This window comes from Cervus canadensis, chromosome 21 (genome assembly GCF_019320065.1).
Source record: "Cervus canadensis isolate Bull #8, Minnesota chromosome 21, ASM1932006v1, whole genome shotgun sequence".
Taxonomy (NCBI): Eukaryota; Metazoa; Chordata; class Mammalia; order Artiodactyla; family Cervidae; genus Cervus; species Cervus canadensis.
The window spans coordinates 31,057,658-31,082,409 of record NC_057406.1 but is presented as its reverse complement, the minus strand read 5'-3'; the positions used below and the strand labels follow the sequence as shown (position 1 = coordinate 31,082,409).

The 24,752-nt window shown below is 36.8% G+C and overlaps 1 protein-coding gene across 17 annotated transcripts in view; it reads left to right on the top strand.

Moving 5' to 3' along the window:
• Nucleotides 1-20,972, top strand: part of C2CD5 (C2 calcium dependent domain containing 5) — an 87,166-nt gene extending 66,194 nt beyond the window's left edge. For 7 of the 17 annotated variants that reach the window (XM_043440130.1, XM_043440128.1, XM_043440127.1 and 4 more), the window contains 11 exons: nucleotides 1,166-1,229; nucleotides 1,738-1,799; nucleotides 2,019-2,117; nucleotides 2,751-2,840; nucleotides 3,319-3,406; nucleotides 4,177-4,263; nucleotides 13,131-13,181; nucleotides 14,071-14,172; nucleotides 15,505-15,695; nucleotides 18,812-18,958; nucleotides 19,667-20,972. In XM_043440130.1, the coding sequence (XP_043296065.1) occupies nucleotides 1,166-1,229; nucleotides 1,738-1,799; nucleotides 2,019-2,117; nucleotides 2,751-2,840; nucleotides 3,319-3,406; nucleotides 4,177-4,263; nucleotides 13,131-13,181; nucleotides 14,071-14,172; nucleotides 15,505-15,695; nucleotides 18,812-18,958; nucleotides 19,667-19,798 (1,113 nt within the window). In that variant the 3' untranslated portion in view covers nucleotides 19,799-20,972. The remainder of the gene's footprint in view (nucleotides 1-1,165; nucleotides 1,230-1,737; nucleotides 1,800-2,018; nucleotides 2,118-2,750; nucleotides 2,841-3,318; nucleotides 3,407-4,176; nucleotides 4,264-13,130; nucleotides 13,182-14,070; nucleotides 14,173-15,504; nucleotides 15,696-18,811; nucleotides 18,959-19,666) is intronic. The other 10 variants (XM_043440131.1, XM_043440119.1, XM_043440134.1 and 7 more) reach the window with 5 other exon arrangements.
• Nucleotides 20,973-24,752: the final 3,780 nt, after the last annotated feature.

Below are 24,752 nucleotides of genomic sequence, written 5' to 3'. Positions count from 1 at the left end.
AGAACAGTGCCTGTGAACGATAGAAGGTGCTCAAGGCTCAACTGAGACGAGAGTGTTACCTTGTAGAAAACTCAAACTACATGACTTTGTACGCTTTTCTCATCATTTCTACAGTCTGAGAATGGGAAAAAAAAAGTGTAGGTCAGTAAAAGATTAAGAAGTAACAAGCTCCAGGGCTCTGTTTAGAGCGGTGCTATGCAGTGTCCTGTGATGTGGCATTGCACCAGCTGGGAGTTTGTAAGAAATTCAGGCCCTGGGGCCCCTACTCCAGACCTCGTACATGAATATTTCAAGGGGGAGCCCAGGAATCTGTTTCACAAATCCTCCAGATGATTCTTAGCATTACTTAAACCTTGATGCAGAGCGTTTTTGATACTTCTGATCCTGGGATCCTAGCTCATTGGAGAATGGAAGTGCTTCAAGTGTGGACGAGAGGGCAAGGTGTAGATTCAGTAAAAGAAGGGACACAGAGACACAGGGGTTGTGTTTGGAGAGTGCTTGAGATCTTGGTGTGAAGTGTTTTGGGGAATACCACAGTTGAGGTTGGCCGTGACTGTGGGTAACTGAAGCCAAGTGTAAGTGAAAGTGGTGCTTGACATCTCAAGGGTATGAGATAGGACTTAGACCCCCAGTGTACAGATGAATGTCGGTATATGTCCAGTTGAATATGTTCACTACTTATAATTCACAACAGAATGTTGAGACATAAGAAAAATGGAATTTGTACTTATTCTTTGAAGACATACCTTTAAATTTATCCCTGTGTAATTCTATTTTAAAGCAGTTCCATATTTAGCCAGAAGATTTTTTAAAGTTACACTTTATTAGTTTAAACAGAGGTAATGATTGTTTATGTTATCTTTGTAAATCTTTTGAAACATGCCCTCAAAAAGACTTGAGAAAAGGCTTGATTTTTTTTTTTAACCCAGTATACTTTGTAATGTAAGATATTTCATTTAGAAGTATTTATAATTATTATTGCAGTAAAGTTTATAGATTCTAGAAAAGTTTTTTCAAATTTTATGCTTTAACCTAGGGGAAAATGGGTCTACTTTTCCTTGACTCTTTATGTTTTCTATTTAATAAATGATAAAAATAATCTTAAAAATTTGAAATAACTATATATTTATTATTTATGTGATAGGTTTAATCTTTTCCTTTTCAGATTGATGACACAGATGCCATGGAAGATGTACATTCTCTCCTCACTGACGTCCCACCTCCTTCAGGTAAATAGAGAAAAATTACCTGAGAGGAGACTAGTTTTGCATATCAGCATTTCAGTTCATAATTATTATAGCACTAACTTTAAAGGCTTTGTCATTGTTAAATTCTGTCATGTTCTTTGCTACCCCAAGGTTGAAAACACAGTGTTTAAAAATATTTACATTAGAACTTAGGTGAGCTGATTTTTAATCCTTTTATAATGGCAACCTACTCCAGTGTTCTTGCCTGGAGAATCCTGTGGACGGGGATGGGGGAGCCTGGTGGGCTGCCGTCTATGGGGTCGCACAGAGTCGGACACGACTGAAGTGACTTAGCAGCATGTTTATCATTACCCCCCAAAACCGTGCTATCTTATTAACGTGGTCTAAAGTTCCCCAGAGGTATAGAGTTTTAGAAAAAAAGAATGAGTAGATTTTACAGTTAGAACTTCATGTAAAAATTGAAATATGTTATCCTTTAACAACAAGAATAAATAGTATCATAAATTTTAATTGTAATTCATTTTGACAGGCTTTTATAGTTGTAATACAGAAATTATGCCTGGTATAAACAATTGGACATCTGAAATACAGGTAAGCCTTTTACTCTTAATTTTAAGCAAATGCAGCATGTGTGATTTTGGCAAGTTCTTACTTAACGTGTGTCTTCTTTCTGCCTCCTTATTGCAATTAAATCTTATCTTTTTAGAAAATAATTATTATAGTAGCAGTATGGTAGTTTATTTTATTTTCTGTTACAGTATATAGTTAAAAATAATGAAATGACATGCCATTATATCTTCCCATATTTAGATGTTTACATCAGTAAGAGTAATCCGATTAAGCAGCCTTAACCTGACTAATCAAGCCCTTAATAAGAACTTTAATGATCTCTGTGAAAACTTGCTTAAGGTAGGAACCTTCTGACTAACTATTCTTTAGTTAAAACGCCTAAGGACCATGAGATTTAAAAAGAAAAGTGCTTATGTTGTCTGGAATACCTTGCACAGTGGTAGGGGGAATTATTTCTATTTATTTGTCAATCTTAACCTGCCACCAAGTAAAATGCCAAAGTTGTCCTCTGCATTCTAATATGCCCCAGTATAAAAAGTATATATTTTGAGTTATTTCATAACTTTAAAGTGCATGAAAATCTGTATTTATAAATTTTAAAAACCCCTCTTTCTTATGTTTTTATGACTTAGAAATATGACTAAATCTTATTGTCTGCTTAGATATTAAAACTGTATTCATTTTTTAATGTTTTAAAATCTCCATTTTTTATTTTTATTTTTTAATTAATTTATTTTAATTGGAAGATAATTGCTGTACAATATTGTGATGGTTTTTGCTTTATATCAACATGAATCAGCCATGGGTATACATGTGTCCCCCCCAAACTGTATTCTTAATGAAAGAATAGATAAAACAGAAATGTTTTGATCTTTTGAATTTTATTTGCCACAGTAAAATATGCATTAAAATCATTTTTTATAAATTTTTAAATTAAAAGAAGTAATATTACTAATATTTTCTTCTGTGTAGAGCCTGTATTTTAAACTACGGTCTATGATCCCCTGCTGCCTTTGCCATGTCAATTTTACAGTCTCTCTCCCTGAAGATGAATTAATTCAGGTAATTAAGGTTTAGTCTGTTATTAAAAAAGGTTTCTTTGATCTGTTTTAATATTATACGTTTGCCATAATTGAGAAGTATAAGCTGCTTTATTTCAAAATATTTTTAAACATGTTAGTATGAGTCAGATCTTGTCTGTCCATTTTACTTTTGTGAACTCTAGTTATCTAAAAGGTAGAATCACATGTGTGTTCCAGCATAATACCCACTGTGAGTTCTGCCTCAGTGTGACTTTTGCAGTCTCCGTCTTTTAGAGAAGTTCTTGAGCTTTTTCTGGAATACCTAGGTTTAGGTGTACATGTTGGGCTTAGTTGTAGTCTGAATACCTGAGTTTATGTGCAGTTCTGGTTAAGAATCTTAACCATTAAAGGCAAATTAACCAGTTTGTATAAGTTGTTCCATGGTAGTGAGAAAGATTTGTGAGAAGATTATTTTGGGAATGATTACTTCACTAATCATATTGTTTCTGTGATTCTAGGTTACAGTCACAGCAGTTGCAATAACCTTTGACAAAAATCAGGCTTTACAGACTACAAAAACACATGCTGAGAAGTTATTGCAAAGAGGTAAACCTGTGGTAGATGGAAGCATGGTTCAGTGAAAAAATATATTTGTCTATTTTATAGTTCAGTGAAAACATGTAGAGGATAGGTGACTAACTAAATGATATGTTTTTTGACAAGATACTGTCACTTTTCCTGTTTTCTTTATCAGGATAACTGTATGGATAAGCATATGACTGGCTTTTTTTTTCACACATGGAATAGGTGGTTCACCACTGTTTACACAGGAAATGTGGCTGTTTTTTAGACTTAGATTGTATCATTAATTCTGCAGCAATTTAGAGGCTCTGAAAAAAAAGAGAAACTTTCTGAGGTTTAATGACTTGCTGGTTAAATAAATATCTGAAATATTTTAAGTTGACTATATTACACCTATATAGTATTGATTTAATGTCAGATTGAGAGATGTCTTAAATGATGATGTGTTCAGATATTTATCAAAGAAAATAGGCAATAACTGGTTTAAGTATCACAGAACTAGTATAGTATCAATACAAGAGTAGGATAGTAATAATTATTAGTGAGTGCTTATTCTTTGCAAGGCACTGTTGCTAAGAGGTTTATATGTATCATCCTTTCTAGATCTCCCAACAGTCCCTCCTGGAAAGATAGCAGCCACTCTCAGTGTCTGCAGGTGAAGGTAGAAAGCAAGGAGAAAATAACCAGAATAAATTGAATTGGGGGAAAATACATATATTATCCCAGATTCTTAATTTTTAAAAAATTAATAAGAGATCATTACGTAGTAATTTATATTTTTCTTGCTTCTCAAGCCTCTACAGATAATGAAGAACTTCTGCAGTTTCCCCTGGAACTCTGTTCAGATTCACTTCCTTCTCATCCTTTTCCACCAGCTAAAGGTTGGTTAAGCAAGAGAAAAGCAAGCACAAATACTAGTGTCTGGATACTTTCACTTGCTTCTTGATTGTAGGTGATCTTAACTTAATTTTGAAATGGAGATTTGTTCTTCATTCCTGCATTGTATGTTTCTTCATGTTCATAACAGGGAGAGAATACTGTTGCTTTCATTTTAATTAATTTCTCTAGTAATCTCATCATAACTTATTAAGGTAATTTTTCATATGATAATTCTGTTCTAATACCTCAAATATATTAAAGTTTCATTTTCAGAGATTTGGATTTCCCACAGTTAACTGTTCACATATGGTATTTTTGATATTTTTATCTGGTGAACTTTTTCCAGCAACATTCTAACCTTTGCAGAAATTTTTAGATTTTCTTAGACAACAAAATACTTACTTTCTTCAGAATCTATGTGGAGACAGGTTTTGGGCAAGGATTAGTATAAGTGAGAAAGGGATGAGCTTTCTGTCTTTTGGGTGTGTTATATTTGAGGAACATGTTTTCAAATGCAAAATGATTATTCCTTAATTCAATAGCAGTAGGCCTACTTACACCTATATACTCTTTGGAGAAAAGTGGGAGGTAGTTTTTTCCATTTCTCTTATGATTTCAATGCAATTCTTATAAAAATTTCAGAATTACTGTACCTTATCTTAGAGCAGTTTATACACAATAAATGTTTGTGTTTTTCCCTAAATTTCTTAATCTGAGAAATGATGCATTCATTATTTAAAATCAGATGGCCTTTCTAATGTTTACGTTTTATAATGCGAGTGACATATGGTTTCTACTTGTCAGTTACTTTATCCGTTACCAAGTAAGTTATAATACAGAATAGCTTTAAATTCACATTGTGTATTTATCAGTAGAGTCTTTACTAAATCAGTTCAGAGTCTATGAAGATAAATAGATCTTAACTCATATTTTGGAGCTGAAAAGGTTAAGGTACTTTCAGATATGGAACTTTCTAACATGGTTACTATGTGGTTCTTTTTCCTTTTTGTCCAAATTAAAATTCTCATTTAGAACTCCATAGAGAATTTCTTTAAAAAAAAAGGGGGGGAGGGGATAAATCCAAAGATAATCTGAGTTCAGATTTATAATTTAAATATAGCTTTTAGAACAAAAAGCAGAACAGTCTAGAATCTTCCTTGAACTGACTAGATAAGATTATTTTTTTTAAACACCTACTTTCTATCGAAACTTACATTTAACACAGGGTTAGTTTCAAACTACTTTTAGTTTTCACTTAGTTTATCCTTACCCAGCAGTGGTGAGGAGGGGGCAACTAAAACCAATAACCCAATCAGCAATAAGGTTTGATCAGTTGCTAATCTATAAAAATATTTATTTGTGGAGTTGAGGTCCCTGTCAGCTCTATTTTATCATGTTGTTAATAGCTACTGAATTCTGCGGAAGATTAAATTTAAACTCTGTAAATTAGCCATGTCTATACTGATAACTTACAGTTTCTGTAATAGCTTTCAAAATGTTTTCAAAGGTAATTAAAACTAATGCTTTTTGTAGTAATTAGTATGTTTTGCACAAATGAAAATCTGTGAACTGAAAAACAAAGAAGAATTTGAGTAGAATAAATTATATCTAAACAATACCTAAAATATTTGCAGTTTATTTTAAGGAGCATGGGAAAGGGCCATAAAGTGGACTAATAAAGCAAGAGACCTGGCTTTTTTCTCAGTTCTGCTCCTGATGATGTCAATTGTGAGAACTTGGGCCCGTTAATCTGCAGTTAGGCCACTGAAGTCTCAGTTCCTCATTTGTAAAACGTGAAAAGATGAAGATTCTGGAGAAGGCTTTTAAATTCTCGGATTTTTTTGAGTTTCTATGGTGTATGGTTCTTCAATTATTACTAAAAACATAAAAGCTAAATTATGCCTGAGGTCACACTAAGCTTCTTTGAGTTCATTTTCCAAATAGCTTCAAATCAGTTAAACCAATGATTTTTAAACTCTGTCCCTCCAAACCATAGAATGTCTTCAGAGGTGCCTTGTGGCTGGCCTGCCTTCCAAGAGGCAAGGTGTCGGGGGTCGTGTGGCTCCCCTACCTCTGAACTAGAGCGGCTTTGATTCACTGTGTCTTCTCTGTTGGCTTTCTGTGTGGTTTTGTTAGAAGAAAGGGTTTCAAAAAGTTTGAAAATCACTGAATCAGATCCTGCTGCCTTTATCATCATCGTTGTCACCATTGTCAGCTTCATAATAATATCATCACATCTAATACTTATATATATATATATATATATAAAACTTTTAATACTAAGTACTTAACTGTAAAACCTATGTGCCTTTCCTTGAATGTTATATTTTAAAATCATCAGTGAACACTAAAAAGTTTATCTGTGCATTTTATTTAAAATCGTGTATATTGTGGTTTATGTTGCATGCTTATTTATTGTCTTTGCTTCCTGACATCTCTCCAGGAGAACATGTGCTATGCTATATACATTAGAAAAAATTATTTCCAAGTATTTTAGAAAATTTGAGGATAGAATGGCTTTTGAAAGGTCTGAAACATGTAATAATAGAGTTATATCATGAATGTAGTAGCTGAATATTTTAACGTGAAGGCAGGCTTTGAATAGAGAATAGAAGTTTCTGGGAACAGTTAAGCTTAGCGGTTTAGAGGAAATAGGTGGGAGATAGAAAGGCGAGGGTGGGGAATAAATGTTAAAAAAAAAACAACTTTCTTTCTGCAATCAGAGGCTTAAAAATTGATGACTGATATGATAAGTAAATAAATACATAGTTTTTATAGTTAGGTCAGTTAGCTAAGCTGACTGAGATTTATCTGTTTTAACTCTGAAAACTTTGAATACTAATTTATTTTCCATGTTCTTATCACAAATGGGATGATTTATGAAAATTTTTACTTCTTTTTAGTTGACAGAGTAGTGTCAATAGCTGTGCACAGTATGTTTATTAATATTTCCATCTTTTCACTTGTAGATAAACCTTTGCTTATCTTTTTGTGTTACTGAAAATGAGTGACTCTTTGAAGAGAAGATGTTTCAATTACATGTATTCTAATTGACTGTGTAGAGTAAGCCTGGGCCTGAGTTGTCCATCCATGTTCAGCTTTTTTTTCCTTCCATCTTTTGTTATACTTGGTTTTGTTTCTCAAGGTAAACAAAACAGTTTTGATGTATGTCTCAAATTATGGTTGATTTGGTGTTACCTTGCTAGTTATCTTGATTTTTCTGATTTGAAATACCAAAAAGTGCTGAGCCTAAGTAATTTCTTAAAGAACATTATCAAGTGAAGGTTATCAAAATTCTTTGAATACTGTGAGGAACAGAGATGATGTGGCATCACCATAAATTACTTTTTTTTCTTATGAAGCTGTGTTATAAGAGAAAAGATAACAATAGGAAATTTTTTATGGCACTTTCATAATATTTTCCCTCTTTATTAATATCTATATATCAATTTTTTTAATATGTCACTTCATTCTGAAATGGTTTTTAAGAGAATTTAAAAATCATATATATTTTATGAAGTGAAAGTGAACAAAGATTGAGCAAATATAGTAAAAATAGAGAATCTGAGTAAATGTAATCAGGGTAAAAGATGTTTAAAAATCAGTAAGATATTTCTCATGAACAGTAATCTCAACAATTTTATGTGTATAATTTTTTTACTTAAAAGATTAGCATATTGCTTTAGTAGATACACATTTAAAGGCCTGAATCTTGAGATATTAGATGCCATATTGTGGGACTTTAAGAACTTATGTTAGACAAATGTGTGTGAATCATATACCACTATATATATATATATATATATGAATAGATATCAAATACTTTGTAAATCTAATCTGTAATAGGATAATGGTTTTCATTAAAATTCTGAGAATTTAAGGCTGTGAAAGGGTTTACTTAAGTCACCTTTAGTGTTTGTATACTGTTGGATGAAACTGTATAGAGGAAACATTTTTTTTATTACTCCCCACCCCCCACAGTTGTTTCTGCTGTCACTTGGCTTTATGCTGGGGTGGTATCCTCATGTTCAGTGGCATTAACTAGAGGCTGCGAGGAGTTCTCTTTTCATTGAGCAGTTGCTGACTAATGTGACAAAACATAGGTCACATTCTGGATTTCAGTTAAAAAGAAATCTTACACCCCTCAATGCATTGTACTCCATAATTAGGTATCCACATTGGAACCTTTTTCCTTTATTTTTACAATAGGCTGTCAGAGTTTACTTTTTTGTTAAACCAAATTTGATTTTAAAATATAGTTTAATTTTTTAAACTTAAATGACTTGCTTTAAATTATTTTAAACTGGTTATTAGAAATATAAATCTATAAGAATTACAGAAATTAGCTTTTAGTTTTTCCTGCCAACTAATGGTTCTGAATTCTTACAAGTATACATAATTCTTTATATTAACTAAAATTTTTTTTATATTAACTGTTCATTGCATGTCTGTTTTTTCTATTTTTTAAGATATATTTTGTCACTATGACCAAATGGTGGTGGGTTTCCCTGGTAGCTCAGCTAGTAAAGAATCTACCTACAATGCAGGAGACCCCGGTTCAAGTCCTGGGTCAGGAAGATCCCCTGGAGAAGGGAGAGGCTACCCACTCCAGTATTCTTGGGCTTCCCTGGTGGCTCAGATGGTAAAGAATCTGCCTGCCATGCGGTAAACCTGGGTTTGATCCCTGGGTTGGGAAGATCCCCTGGAGGAGGGCATGGCATCCCACTCCAGAATTCTTGCCTGGAGAATCCTGTGGACAGAAGTGCCGTGCAGGCTACAGGGTTGGACGTGACTGAGAGGCTAAGCACACATGACCACATGGTAGCAACTATTGAAAATGCTAAATTTTCCTTGTTGGTGGCCACGGCAATCAGTAGGGGATTCTGAAGGGAGAAAAATACAGAGGGAAAGAGAATTAACAGAAACTCTATAAGGAGTGGAAAATGTGAAAACTGCACGTAAGAAGTGTGAAGGAAGCAAAGAGTTGATGAAGAGGTAGAGATAAAGAATCTTAGCTTCTTCAGGGCAGCTCGAGGGCAGTAAAAGCGAGTCAGGGAAGGAGGGGGTGAAAAGCAAAGAAAGTTGAATTGGGCTACTGACCAAAAACCAGGATTATTTGGGGAAAAAAGATAAAGGATGGTAGTGAGAGGAGTGAATGATGGGGACTGAAGAAGAAAAGCAAGTGGGTTAGGATATTGTACACCTTTAATTGGAAGTTTTAATGATTCAAATAGGGCAACTAATTGTCTTTGTCATCTATTGTATGTATTATCTGTGTATTCTAGTTGAACTTTTTTCCCCTAGTGAAATATCCAGATCCAAACAACTTACATTTTTCTCCATGCTTTAATAATTTTTAACTGTAATATGTTAATTTCATTATCAGACCACCAATATTTGAAGACCATTAGGGTCCAGGTATATACTGAATGGTTACATACATCATTTGTTTCGCTCAATCATTAAGCCAGATACTGATCAGTTCATTATAGACTGATGGAAATGCCTAAAGGAACATAAAACCAAGTTTTGATCATCATAGTTTAAAACTGAGAATGTTTAAATAGGAAAATAAGGCAATATAGTTTAGAGACTCCAGATTGCATATAGTTTTATCTGCCAGAGAATCATTTCAGAGTTTGCAAGAATTTTTTTCAGTTTTAGTAATTTTCTTAGGGTGACAGGAAAAGACTGTCTCAAAGAGTTTTTTAATTATTCAGAGCAAAGATGATCTGTAAATTTTAATGATAGAAAGTAAGTTGTTAGAAGAGTAGTCAGTGTAAGACTTTATCATGGCTAGTACATCCGTTTGTCCTTGGTGTGACAGATTGTTTAGGAGAATGGAAGCGTCTCAAACTTCAGAAGCACTGGCGGGTGTATAATTGAAGGAGGAAGAGTTCTTGCTAGATTTCCTTTCTGTTTTTCATCTGTATGCTCATTTCCACTAAACCACTTTAATCTAGGTTAATCCCCCTCCCCACTCTGGTAAGGCCTGTTAAAAGTCACTAGAGTATACTAAGAAAATAGTGTATTTATTTGTTCTGTTTGCCTCCTTAACTTCCCAGCATTTTTTTTCTTTTTGAGGGATTATCACAATCACTTAGTAGATTTTTTGAAAGGCAAAATTGTATTCAGTGAGCAAGGAAATGGTAAGAGAACTGGGTTGCTGTGTGGCTTGATTTAGACTCTTTTTGCAGCTTCACTGGGGACCTGACATACGAAGCATTTGTCTCAAAGTCTTCCACAGAGTTGTACAAATGGCCAGAACTGAGCATTGGCTCCCCAGCAAAGCCTCAAGGACATTTAAAAAGATTTCTACTTCTGAGTATGAAATCTGTTGTCTTTTTTTTTAGTACTGGCTTAGAGATTGAATGGGGCTTCCCCGAGGCTCAGCAGTAGAGAAGCTGCCTGCAGTGCAGGAAACAGGAGATGCGGGTTCGACCCCTGGGTCGGGAAGATCCCCTGAGGAGGAAATGGCAACCTATTGCAGTTTTCTTGCCTTAGAGAATCCCATGGACAGAGGAGCGTGGTGGGCTACAGTCCATGGGGTCACAAAGAGTCAGACACTACTGAGCGACTAACACAGACAACCAGAACTTCTGCTTTGTCAGTGAGCCAGACAGCTAATGTCTACGCTTCCTTCTCTTTTGAAAAGGCTGTTACCTGGGAAGCCAAGCTGTAATCAGAAGGAAGCAGAGAGCCTGAGGTCATTAGATGTTTGAGGTGTTCAGACTAGTCCAAAGTGCCAAAGTCCAGCTGCTGCCAGGACTGGCTTCTCTTGGGTCTTTTCTCTGATAGGAAAAATGAGCCTCCTGGCAAACATGGCGGAAGGTGAACCTGCTCTCCTTCAGCGAGGTCCAAAGTCTCCTGACTCATTCTTTCCCTCCATGTCTCCAATTTAAAAACTGTGTTCTTTTCAGATTTTAATTCAGACACATTCACACTTGAAGGCTGGGAATAAATGTTTTTCCTCTCTTGTTTCTCTCCTCCACCTTTTGTAAAATTTTTTGGGGAAAGTAGTAAGTGTACGTGACAAAAAATTCAAATCCTACAAAAAGACCACATTGTCCAAAATAAAGCTCCTTTCTCCCTTCATTTTCCTTCCCAAGAGGCAAATGCTCTTAACATCTATATTATCTCTCTTTGCAAAGATGTTCTATTTATCCTTTTTTTTTTTTTAAAGCACAGATATTCTACAGATGATTGTATACCTTTACTTTTTAACACTTGACATATTTGAAGATGGGAGCAGATTCTACATGTATAAGCTCTTTTTGTGGACATTTCATATACAGTTGCTACCAGGGAATTCCATATTGCCAAGATAATATGAAGGTATAGAGGATAATTTTAGTCATTTTCATGTTTTCTTTTAGCTTCCTCTCCCTTCTTCGCATCCCCACACGATAAAACTAGGGTCTCTAATGCTGACTGTATTTTCTGTGTCTATACTCAGTGAGGCTGTACTGCCCAGGACCTCTGAGAGTCCTGGAACTCTCCTGGGATGTGTGAGCCTGGGGCGGGCCGTTTACTTTCCCAGCCTCTGCACTGGATCAGCGGTTGCTAGAAATTGAGTGTCAGTTCTGTTCGGTCTTCCTTCTGGGCTTTCAGTACCCCTTAGGATCCCGAATCAGGAGCACACTCCCTCGAGAACTTCATGATGGTCAGGGCACACCCAGTGTGATCCCCTCACAAATCATTTTGGGAACTTCTCGTGACCCCTTTTATTGGACAGCTCTGTATCATAATACAGATACAGAGGAATGTTGACCACTGTACTCTCTCCAGTGTTAGCTCGTGGTCACTAGCCTTAGAAAAAAGAGGTGGAGTGGGGATGGGAGATACGTCATTGCTTCCCAGTTGGCAGAAACATTCTGTATAAATCTTGATTTTTTAAAAGGACACCTTTTACAAATTTAAGAATATTACCCCCAAAATCAACATACGATGCAGAGACAAAAATATTATATATTTACTTATTTAGTTTATAATTTAAAAAAACTGGCTGACCCAAATTATTCTTAGTGTTTTATGAGTTATTTCTATCTTGGCAATACTGTATCCATAGTTATGAAATTCTTAGAAACAAAAATTCAAATATGCTAGTGTGGGTAGAGCCTGAAAATTAGAAATATATGATGGTTTTTTTTTTTTTTTTAATGTAGTGCTGTTTGAATTTGTACAGTTCCTTAAATATCTATGATAAAAATATAAACTTTCAGGAAGAATTCAAGATGTTGCTTTTGTGAGCTTACTAGAAAGGAGGTTTTAGTTTGGGATTCCTAGTTATTTCTGTGAAAAGTAGTCACCTTTTAGTTCCATAAAGTCTTGACAGTTTCAGAGGAAACTATTGAAAGTGAAAGCTTTGAAAGAGGGGATTAGTGGTGAGGTGGGTGGGGCGGGACTAATGTATAGTGTGTGTTTATCTCTGAGACACAGGTCATTGCTTTGTCTGTAGCTCTTAATCTTACTGGCTTTTCCCCCACATTTACCTTCCCAGTTTCATTTCAGATTTTCTTCCCAGTACATTGACCCTTTTCTCTGTTCAGGTTTGCCACATCCTGCTTCCCTCCCACTAACATTTGTTCCTGTGTTGATGTTTTCTAACATGTAGAGTGTTCTGGAACTTTCTTTGTGTTATAATAACAAGTAATCTTTCTTGGCATGGTGTTTGTTAACTGAGCTAGTTTTCATATATCAATAGAAACTGCCATTTTAAACCTAAGTACTTCTATTTGGTTTGCTTTTATAATGAGGCCATAAAAATTTTCTCCTATTCATCTAGCTTTTAGAGAGTATTAACCAAGAGCAAAGAGATACTGGCTTGTACTTAGCATCCAAGCTAATGTTGTTCATATTGTCTTACTAGAACACCTGGAGAGTGCAAGTTCTAACTCAGGTATCCCAGCTGCACAGAGAGGTGAGTTTGTCTAATTAAGCAAATAGTCACCAAAGGTGTGAAATTCTAGTGTGGTGGTGCATAAGCATACGGACATTGAAGAAATGCACTGGACAATGGAATAGACACCAGAATGTGGCTTTATTGTAGTTAGATTGTATAATTGAAGTAATATTTATGCCGTCTAGCATTTTAATAATGTTCCAGTTTCTAAAGATAAGACTTTAGCTTTTTAATATTATTTTTTAGCTCAACAGTAGTAAAAGATATTCTTTTGAAAAGGAGAACTTGTTGGGCTTACACTTGATCCTCACTCCATGTTAATAGAAGCTTTGTTGCCAAAATCAGATGTGGAAATAGAATATTGATAAAAATGACCCTTTGGCTTTCTTGTTACTACTGGTAGAAAGAAGATATTTTGCAAAAAATAAGTTAACTAGTGATTTTTTTTCATGTATTCTTTAACATTTGATTCTCATTCTTTTTTTTTTTTTTTTATTTCAGGGCAAAAATAGGGCAAGGAATATTCACAAAGTTCTGATTATAAATTAAAGTCCTAAGTATAAACAGCTAAAAAGTGTGAAATAAAAAGAAAGGAAAGGAAGTTAGTTAAAACGTAGCATGTGACCCTTTCCTTGATCTTGGTAGACCCACCCACTTCTGTTCCCCCTAAGAGACCACACAGCTCTGACATCACCAGAGATGCTCAGCCAACCAACAACTTGGTTTTGGACAAATCGGTGTCTAAAGCTTGACTCTTTACTATCTCTCTCACCTGACTTGAAAAGGACCACCTTTCCCCCTAAGTGACAGTTAAATTACATCATCGAGAGGAGTGTTGTGACGAGTATGAGACGTCATCCATATTTTTTCTTTGTTTTTTTCTTTTGTTTTCTGTCTGTGTTTTCAGCAACGTCAGTTGATTACAGTTCCTTTGCAGACAGATGCAGCAGCTGGATAGAGCTCATTAAACTGAAAGCTCAGACCATAAGGCGCGGATCAATTAAGACAAGTAGGCGGATGTTTCTACCACGTTGTGATTTGAGAAGCATATCCCTGATTTCCCAGTGGTGAAGGCTGGCCCTGACTACTCAGTAATAACATTGCCAATCAGTCATGTGTTGGAGTGTGAAAGCTGCAGATGCTAATAATCATTTAGCAAAAGCTTTTGAAGGGCCTTTAGATGTTTAAATTGTAGCTGCAGGGTTGTGTTTTTAGTATTTTATTTTGGTGAAGGTATTCTTAGAAGTATATAAATAGATATTATGTCACATAGTGGAAGGAAATTAATGAGCTTTTATTGAAGAGACCCTCTTGCAGGGCCCAAGGTACTCAGTAGTATATGGCATCTGTCAGATTACTAAGAGTGATGTCTAGCGTGAGAATAGAAGGTATCTTCAGAGAGAAAGCGGCCAACTCTTATCTTACTGCTAGACTCAGCATCAGGACTTAGATTTTTTTTTTTTTTAAATCTATACTCCGTGTGTTTTGGTAAACTTTGAGGTAAATGTATTTGAGTGAAAGAGTTCACATTAGAGGGAAGGAACTGTGTTTAGGGGGAAGCTTACAGGCTGTGGAACCAACCAGGTCTGGTTTTGAATCCTAGAAGTGCCATTTTAACAGCTGTGTGACCTTGGCAAGTTATTTAAGTTTTGTGAGCCTTAGTTTCCTCATGTGTTAAATGGGGACGATAACACCTATGTCACTGGGTTGTTGTGAAAATTATACACAGACACACGTGTGTGTGTGTGTGTGTGTCTGGTTCATGGTAGTTATTTGATAAGCAGTAGGTATTTGTTATTTTATGAACAATTAACCTGTAGACAGCCAAGGTCATTTGCTAAATTTTTTAAATTACAACTTTGGTCGAGAAAGTTTGGAAAAGAAACCTGCTACAACTAGTTAAGATAAGGTTTATCTACAAGTTGACAATGATGAAGTCGTCTGAAAAAAAGATGGAAAAAACTGCACTGGGAAATTTAACAACTTTCACACTCTTGTAATAATTTGTTCCTACAGCAGATAATTTTTAATGCTCTACCGCTTTTTCTTTGTCTTCACTTTATAACGATCATTGTGTGTGTAGCTGCACCGCATCGACATTTTCTTTTGCAGGAATGCCATTTTTTCTTCCCAAAGATTCCATTCCAGCATTTCCTCTTACGTTTTTCTTTCTCTCTCTCTATTTGTAATTGCATGCAGTGCATGATAATTTCTTTTCTTTCATGACATGGCTTAGCCTCACAGACAGCTGAATGTTGTCACCACTTATTTGGAAACAGTAGGGAATCATTGAGTCACCAACATGTGATCTTGATGCTTTCTCTTCTTTTTCCAATTTTAGCAGTGACAGTTGAAAAAGCAAGTCCAATGGGTGAAGGAAACTTCCGGAATCGTTCCACTCCACCTTGTGCAAATTCTACTGTTGGGGTTGTTAAGATGACACCTCTTTCTTTCATTCCTGGAGCAAAAATAACAAAATATCTTGGGATAATTAACATGTTTTTTATTCGGGAAACCACTTCTCTACGTGAGGTAAATTTATAGTTGTTATTTCATTGTGTTTGTGAATTTTCTGTGGTTGAAAGTATTAGTATCACAACCAAACATGTTTCAAATTGTTTGTTTTTTTGCCAAAAGTAGCACACACATACACACACTTTTTTCCATAACCTGTCTGGATTGGCTGTAGATTAATTAGGCTCAGATGGTAAAAGTGTCTGCCAGCAATGCAGGAGACCCGGGTTCAATTCCTGGGTCAGGAAGATGCCCTGGAGAAGGAAATGGCAACCCACTCCAGTATTCTTGCCTGGAAAATTCCATGGACAGAGGAGCCTGGTAGGCTATAGTCCACAGGGTCACAAAGAGTTGGACATGACTGAGTGACTTCACTTTCACTTTCAGTATTATCGCAAGAGTTGTGTTGGGTTTAAATTCATTTGTTATTAGAAGTTACAGATCCTTACCGGATGGTAAATTAAAGAAAAATAAATGTATCCATGTTTGACAGAGGTTTAAAACAGCCCTGAAAGAATAGCTTAGTTTCTCACTAGGTATTTGCTTGAGATGGATTTAAATGGCAATTAATTTTTAAGAGTTCACATTAAGAAATAGTAGGGGACTGTATGCTGAATAGATGTCTTTGGAGATTTTTTTATATCATTTAGTTCTGTTATTTTCTCCTGATAAAGGAGAAGGAGGCTGCTTGTTCCTTCTCTAGTCATCAGTGCATGAAAATGTTTGTTCACGTTCTTGCCTCACACTGGGTATCATTAAACTTTAATTTGTTTTTGTTTTTTAAGTAACAGCAGTTATAATCTCTTGCTTGATGAGGTCAGAATTAAGAGGCAGAGTCAGGCTATTATATCTTGCATTACAGAGGAATTTAAACTCAGGAAAAGATTATATTTCTGTCTTATGTTTCTTGAGCAGGGCTGCTAAGCAAATTAATATAGTGAGTAGGGAAAATTTTTACTTATTTAAGCGTGAAACCCAATAAACTCTTCAAAATTTACTTTAGCAGAAGTTTGTATTTTTAAAAAGTGTGTTAATTATAAATACAACTTAGTCGTGTTCCCCCCTCCCCCCATTGTTTCACCAGCAGTGTTTCTATGCCTTCTTGGAAATAGCAGCCTGCTTACCTCAGGCTCACCCTTCTGCACCTAGCATAGTACCTGGTACAGAGTAACCGCAAGCCGTTTTTGTGTAAATGAGGGAGTGACTTCTGACAGATTAATTAATTAGATGTTTCCTTTAAGAAACATTATTTTTACAACCATATTCTAATTGTGTTGAGATGGAAAAGAGACTATCTGAAGATAGTCTCAAAAACCTTTTAATGTAGAATTAAAGTAGGCAACACTTTTAAATCCATTCAAGTTTGACAAAGAAACTTGGGTTTGAGAAGCTGGCATAGACTGGTGAATTAACCTTTTCCAGTTGCACATGGATATTATACTGTTGAATCCATAAAATTTTCTTTCCAAAGTGTCTTTTCAACTGCTGAAGCTACCATTCCCTGAAATGTTGCTTCACAGATTTCCCTTCAACAGAGGTTTATAGTATCAGCTATAGTATAGTTAATAGTATAATATGTAGTGTATGCATACATGTGGGCTAAGTTGCTTCAGTTGTGTCTGGCTGTTTGCAACCCTATGGACTGTTGCCCACCAGGCTCCTCTGAACATGAGATTCTCAAGGAAAGAACACTGGAGTGGGTTGCCATACTCTACAGGGGATCTTCCTGACCCAGGGATTGAACCCACGTCTCTCATGTCTCCTGCCTTGGCAGGGGGTTCTTGACCACTAGTGCCGCCTGAGAAGCCTGTATATAGTACAATATCTGAAATTTGTTCATTCCTTGTTGAGTTATTTGCTTTCAATTATGTAATATTAGAATTTACCCCTCTGTAGTGTCTGTTACTCTAAGAATGTTTTGATTTGATATGTAAGAGGAAAACTGATAAAAGTAGAAAAAAAGACTGTCTTGGACTGTGATTGAGTCAGAGGCAGGCTGAAGCAACTCCTTTAATTCCTTAATGACAAACTCTGTGTAGGATCCTGTAACTTTTCAGAAAAATGTGACCTAGACAAATGCTTTTTCTAACAGTGTTAAATTTTGCCCTTACCTTCCAATTTAAAGTTGGACATTTCTTCCTAGACTGTAAAAAACCTTCAGTACAATTTGTGAAAAATTTAGATTGTAAAGCATTTTAAGCTATTAGCTAGCCTTTGGTTTCTGTCTTGTTTGGTTTTGAACACTGCAAAAGTTCCCCAAACTGTTGGATTTCTTTGCATGACAAATATGTATAGATCACTGGATACATGCACCTGTTGAAGTAGGTGTTAGTGTATATAGTTGTAAGCATGGCAGATGCAGTCCTGGCATGATGGAATTCAGTGGACAGTAAATAATCATCATAGAGTAAATAGATAGCTCTTAGTAATAGTAAGTCATATACAGAAATACAACAAGGGCTCTCAGAGAATATTAACAGGAGAACGTAATTTAGGTCTGATAGGGGAGATTTCTCTGAAGAAGTCACATGCAAACCAGGACCTGAAGAAGTGAGTACGAGTTACCCTGGTGGAAAATTGGGTGTGGACCCTTCATGTACAATGACCCCGAGGCTGGAAAAGGTGTCAAACCTTCAAGAAACTGAAAAGACGTGCGACTTGGAACATGGTTCATTTTCACAGAATGAGAGATATGGATAGCAGGGAAGTCTCATTGTTTATATTACCATCAGTTTATTTGAATGATGGCGGGAACGGTTTCATGGAGGGAGGTGTTGACGATGGACGAACAATTAGAACTCTTGCTCTGCCATCTGTCCACAGCTCTGTGCTCCCCCTCCATCATGGGCGCGTCACGTGAGCTTCAGTTTCATCATCTCTAAAATGAAGATAGTAGTCCCTGTTGGGAGTATGACACAATTTAGTGACTGAACACCAACAATAATCCCTGTTGTAGACATGTGTTAGGTAAAGGTTTTTTCATTCATGGAACAGATCCGCATGGTGAAGGAAATTAAAATGGCCATCCATTATAGTAAGATCACTTAAATTGTTTTCACATGTATTCTTTGATGTTTTATGTACGTTCACTTACACAGGCCTATAGTTTGGTTTTCTTGTGCATTGTCCTTTAGGAAGGTGGAGTCAGCGGTTTTCTGCACGCCTTCATTGCTGAAGTGTTTGCAATGGTGCGAGCACATGTGGCTGCGCTGGGAGGGAACGCTGTTGTCTCCTACATAATGAAGCAGTGTGTCTTCATGGAGAATCCAAACAAAAACCAGGTGAGGTGGACTCAAAAACCTCTGATGCGGAGACCCTACGAATTTCCCCCATGGCCTTTTCACCTCCCACCCTCCTCCAGAAAAGAGAATTGCTCCTCAGAGCTCTTTGATTCCAGAGGCTGAAAACATGTTTTAGTAAATATGTTGGTAACTGGTCATACATAGGTCAGGTGCTGTTTTCACATCCCCAGTGACTAAGTTATTAGTCTGAAATACCTCTGGAAGTTTTGCTCCTAAACTACTTTTCCCACCACCTTCTTGGGGAGTAGTCTCTGGGATCCTGTGATGGCTAATGGAGGACAGTTAAAGACACCCTCTGGTTTGAGCTGTGATGCTGTCCACTTCTGACTGCCCTGCTGGTGAAGAGGACGTCCTGATGGCGTCACACTGTTAATTCTAATAAGTAACATAATTCTGTTAATGGGGACAGGGGAGCGTTGCTTAGGTTAAATTTTAGAACAGATTTCTCTTAGCAGCTTTGTTAACATAATAATTCACTTAGAACAGTTAAAGATGGTCCTTTAAAAAATTAAATAACTATATTAATGAATTTTTTTGTTTCCTTTCCTATGCATTGCCTTCTTATCCTTTGCTCATTTTTTTCTTGGACTGTATGCTTGTTTCTGCTCTACAACGCTGCCCCCAGGGTAACGGGAGAGTATGGGTGTGTTACTGAAATGTGACTGAAATGTCCTGTTATTCTTTTAGGCACAGTGTCTTATAAATGTCAGTGGTGATGCAGTGGTTTTTGTTCGCGAATCTGAATTAGAAGTGGTGTCTACTCAGCAGCCTGCTGCCAGTTGCCAGCCCTCATGTCCTGGAGGAGAAGTCACAACCTGAAGTCAATTAGAAAGAAAGAGCGCAACTAAATGACATTCATCAGTCTCCTTTGTCTTTCATTTATCGTACTAGACGTAAAAAATGAACTTATTATGAGAGAATGAAGAAAGAATCGATCCCATATGAGGATGTTTGATTTGAATGGGATCACTTGGAGGCATGAGAATTTTCAAATCTTGACTTTTTTTTTTTTTTTACCAAAGCTAGACAGACAGGCCTCATAGAGGCTCGACTCCCCAGGAAGTTCAGATAAATTTCTCTGAGAACTGTAGCAAAGATGCAAGCTATTTATAATTTATGTTGATTTTAATAAAATCGTAATTTAAATTATCAGGAAATTAGGCTAGCTATCCTGGTGTAATTTATAAAAATTAAGAAATTAACAAATTGTTAATAAGTGATCTGATTTGAGGAATGTATGGGGAAAATGGAGAAAAGTTTTCAGAAAACTGTGAGTTTATTAATGTGTTATTTTGATGAGGAATTTGGTAACTACTAAAAGGGAAAAGTGCTTTAGCCATCTTTGAAAAAGAAGTTAAACTTCTATGACTTGTATCCTAATTGCTACAAGAGTATAATCTGTTTATCAGAGCCAGTGTCCTTTCATTGGAAGCTTAATAATATCTCTAAGGAAGGAGGAAAAAAATTACTATATAACTTCATTTTTACCCAAGTTTCAGTTTGTGTTTAATTTTTCTGGAAGGGGCTTGGCTTCAACTGGGAAGAACAGGCCAGTGAATTTTGTTGAAGTAGTTAAAATGTGATCTAGTTGGAACATAAAATTATTTTCTAATAAAGTCATACTGAGCTCCTACCAAATAAACAGAATTTTAGTACTATCTTATTAGGGGTTTGGGGTGGTGAGGTAGACTGTATTTGGCATAGAATTTGGAAATGTAACTTGAATGTAAATATGCTCCAGAATGTTGAATGTATAGATAGAAATACTTTTTTTTTTTTTTGTCAATGCCAAATACATATTACAAATGAACCTTTAAAAGTACATTCCTCCTTTGGACAATAAAATTTCTTTATGAAACTCATGATTTTGCTCTTCCAGGATAACAACTGCCCTAAAGATTAGGAGTCATTTCCTTGTTATCACAGGTGTCAATATTTTTCTGTATTTTGTTTATAATTTTATTTTTTAAATAAAAGGTTTTATAAACTGGAATATTCCTAAATCTGTTTTTTTGCCTCTTTGTAGTATTGTCAGTGGTCAGAAATCACTTTCCATATGATCATCTTCATTTCTTTAGTCAGCAATCATTTGTTATATGTCTGTTCTTCATTTGGAGGGGAAATACATTTGTAATTGTGCCACTTTCATTGTTGTTGGTAGGAAACCTGCACTGTTGAGTGAGAAAACATGTGTAGCTTGGGATGAAGGTGGCTTCCCCAAGAGGATAATACCTAAGCTCATTCTGGAAAAATAGACAGGTACTTGGAATCGACTGACTTGTTCATAGTTTCATCCATCCATTCAACAGCTGTTTTGTGATTGCTGAATATGTTTCTGAGTTCTTTCTGGGCAGGGGGTTACTAATGTAACTCACTGGTTGAGTACCTGTTTTATGTCATATCCTGCGAGTATTGCTCTTGTTCGATCACGAAGTCATGTTTAACTCTCTGCGACCCCATGGACTGCTGCATGCCTGGCTCCTATCCTCCACTACATTCTGGAGTTTGCTCAAATTATGTCAGCTGAGTCAGTGATGCTCTCTGCTAGCTGTCTGGACCTCTGCGCTCCCCTTCTCTTTTTGCCTTCAATTTTCCCCAGCATCAGGGTCTTTTCCCATGAGTCAGCTCTTCCTATCAGATGGCCAAAGTATTAGAGGTTCAGCAACAGTCCTTCCAATGAATATTCAGGGTTGATTTCCTTTTGGTTTGTGCATATACCTTATTACTAATGTTTAGAACATAATACTGGCTGTTTTTGTTTTACCTTTTGAGACCACAAGGTATTTCCATTTTGGTCTCAACATTTGGATACTTAACAGAGGCACAGACTGAATTCTAGGAAAGCTAGAGTTTCTATAACTAGGCAGGTTTTCTGTCTGCTGACAGGCCGTTTGCTCAGTGTGGGTCACATGTGAGGTACAGTCAGCCATGCCAGAAATGGCTGCTTCCGGAAAGGCTGACGTGACTTGATGCCGAAAGAGTTGCTGCTGTTTCTTGTATGTAAATCCCCTCAGAAACATCCTTTTAGACAAACGTACTGGGACTTAACCTTTTGGAAATATTGAGGCCAGTGACAGGACTTATAGGACACTTCTCATTCTCTATTGTTACTCCAAAGCTTAAGCTACACAATTTATCCAATCCTTTGTTATATTTGCTGAACTCACTGCCCCACTTCCTCACCTCCTGTGTGTGTTTAGTCACTCAGTTACCTCCAAGTCTTTGTGACCCCCATGGACTGTACCCCACCAGGCTCCTCTGTCCATGGAATTTCCCAGGCAAGAATACTGGTGTGGGTTGCCATATTCTTCTCCAGGGGATCTTCCCGACCCAGGAATCGAACCTGCATCTCCTATGTCTCCAGCGTGTAGGAGGATTCTTCACCTGCTGAGCCATCAGGGAAGCCCTACTCTGCCATAAGCCATCACCATCAGGTTTCCATCTACCCCTAAATTTGAACTTGCCAAGGATGCAAGTATTGGACTGCAGTATCAGGTAGCTAAGAAGCTTCATGCGTAAAATTTTTCATAAATGCATAAATTAGATCAAGTACCTATTTTTTAATTGGTATTTTCTTTTTACCTTTTCACCTGGTTTTCTCTTCCCCCGTCTCATCCCTCCCAATCCATGTTAATAACCTAGTATGTATCTTACATATTAAAATATGCTAATGAATTATAATTTACATTCAATAAAATTTATCTATTTTAAGTGTACAAGTCAAAGTTTGACAAATAGATGCAGTTGTGTGACCAAGATAACATTTCATTACCCAGGAAAATGCCTTGTGCCCCTTTGCAGTCAGTTAATTTACCCCCTCCACGTAAATAGGATCTTGTGCTTGGTAACTTTCACTGAGTATGATGTTTTCTAGATGCATCCTATCCCGTTTGGACAACATTTTTGGCTATTATGAATAAAACTTTTCTTTAAGTTCACACTTTCTTGTGAAAGTTGTATTTCTGTTCTATGGGGTCTTTCAAAGAGTACTTTGAGAATCTGATCTAAGCTCTGGAACTTTTCTCCAGAAAAATAGGCACAGAGGTGAAATTTTTCTTTTTTCTTTTTACTTTTAAATATACTTTTTTATTTATTTTTTTTATTAGTTGGAGGCTAATTACTTCACAACATTTCAGTGGGTTTTGTCATACATTGATATGAATCAGCCATACATTTACACGTATTCCCCATCCCGATCCCCCCTCCCACCTCCCTCTCCACCCGATTCCTCTGGGTCTTCCCAGTGCACCAGGCCCGAGCACTTGTCTCATGCATCCCACCTGGGGCTGGTGATTTCTTAAAAAACTGGAAATAGAACTGCCATATGACCCAGCAATCCCACTTCTGGGCATACACACTGAGGAAACCAGATCTGAAAGAGACACGTGCACCCCAATGTTCATCGCAGCACTGTTTATAATAGCCAGGACATGGAAGCAACCTAGATGCCCATCAGCAGATGAATGGATAAGGAAGCTGTGGTACATATACACCATGGAATATTACTCAGCCGTTAAAAAGAATTCATTTGAATCAGTCCTAATGAGATGGATGAAACTGGAGCCCATTATACAGAGTGAAGTAAGCCAGAAAGATAAAGAATATTACAGCATACTAACACATATATATGGAATTTAGAAAGATGGTAACGATAACCCTATATGCAAAACAGAAAAAGAGACACAGAAATACAGAACAGACTTTTAAACTCTGTGGGAGAAGGTGAGGGTGGGATGTTTCAAAAGAACAGCATGTATACTATTTATGGTGAAACAGAGGTGAAATTTTGCACACTATTTCAGGTTTGTTGAAGCCCCACCATTGAGCTCAAGAAATTTAGTACAGGCCCCAGGTGGCGCTAGGGGTAAAGAACAATGCAGGAGACATAAGGGGCGTGGCTTCCATCTCTGCACGTGGAAGACCCCCTGGAGGAGGGCATGGCAACCCACCCTAGTATTCTTGCCTGGAGAATCCCATGGACAGAGAAGCCTGGTGGGCTACAGTCCATGGGGTCAGAGTCAGACATGACCAAAGCAGCTTAGCACATAAAGCATATGGAGGGGAATAAGGAACCAGGCTGAAGGAGACATTAGGAAGACTTGGGTAAATCCTGTCCTAAAATGTTTGCCTCTTCTCCAGTAGAAAAGACACTTTTAAGATTAGACATTTAAATATTTGAAAGATGTCTATTTATGGTAGGCAGGGTGATGTCCTCCCAGCCTCCCACCTTCCAGCAAAGATGTGCACAGCCTAACCTCCAGGGCCTGTGAGTTTACCTCTCCAAGAGGGATAGGAGAGTAGGTCAGAGAAATTCTTTGAGAGGTGAACTCAACCTGCCATTGCTGACTTTGAAGAAGAAAGAAGAGAGCTATAAACCAACGAATGTCAGTGGCATCTCAATGCTGGGAATGGCCACCAGCTGACAGTTAGCCAGGAAGCAGGGTTCTCAGTTCTACACCTGCAAGGAACTGGATGTTGCTTCCCCCCAAATGGAGGAGGAAACGGATCCTTCCTTTGAGCCTGCAGAAAGGAACAGAGATCCCTGCCAAAGGCTTGGTTTTAGCCTAGGGAGACCCACATTAGACTTAATGACCTGTGGAACTGTATGATAAACTTGTATAAGTCACTAAGTTTGTAATCATTTTTTAGCAGTAGGAATAGTAGACTGATACCAGTTCTTATAAGTTTAAACTGAAGAGATACAGTTCACATATCAAATACAGCGCTCTCTATGAGCGACTAAGCGCAGCACATGGTAATACCATCTAATACA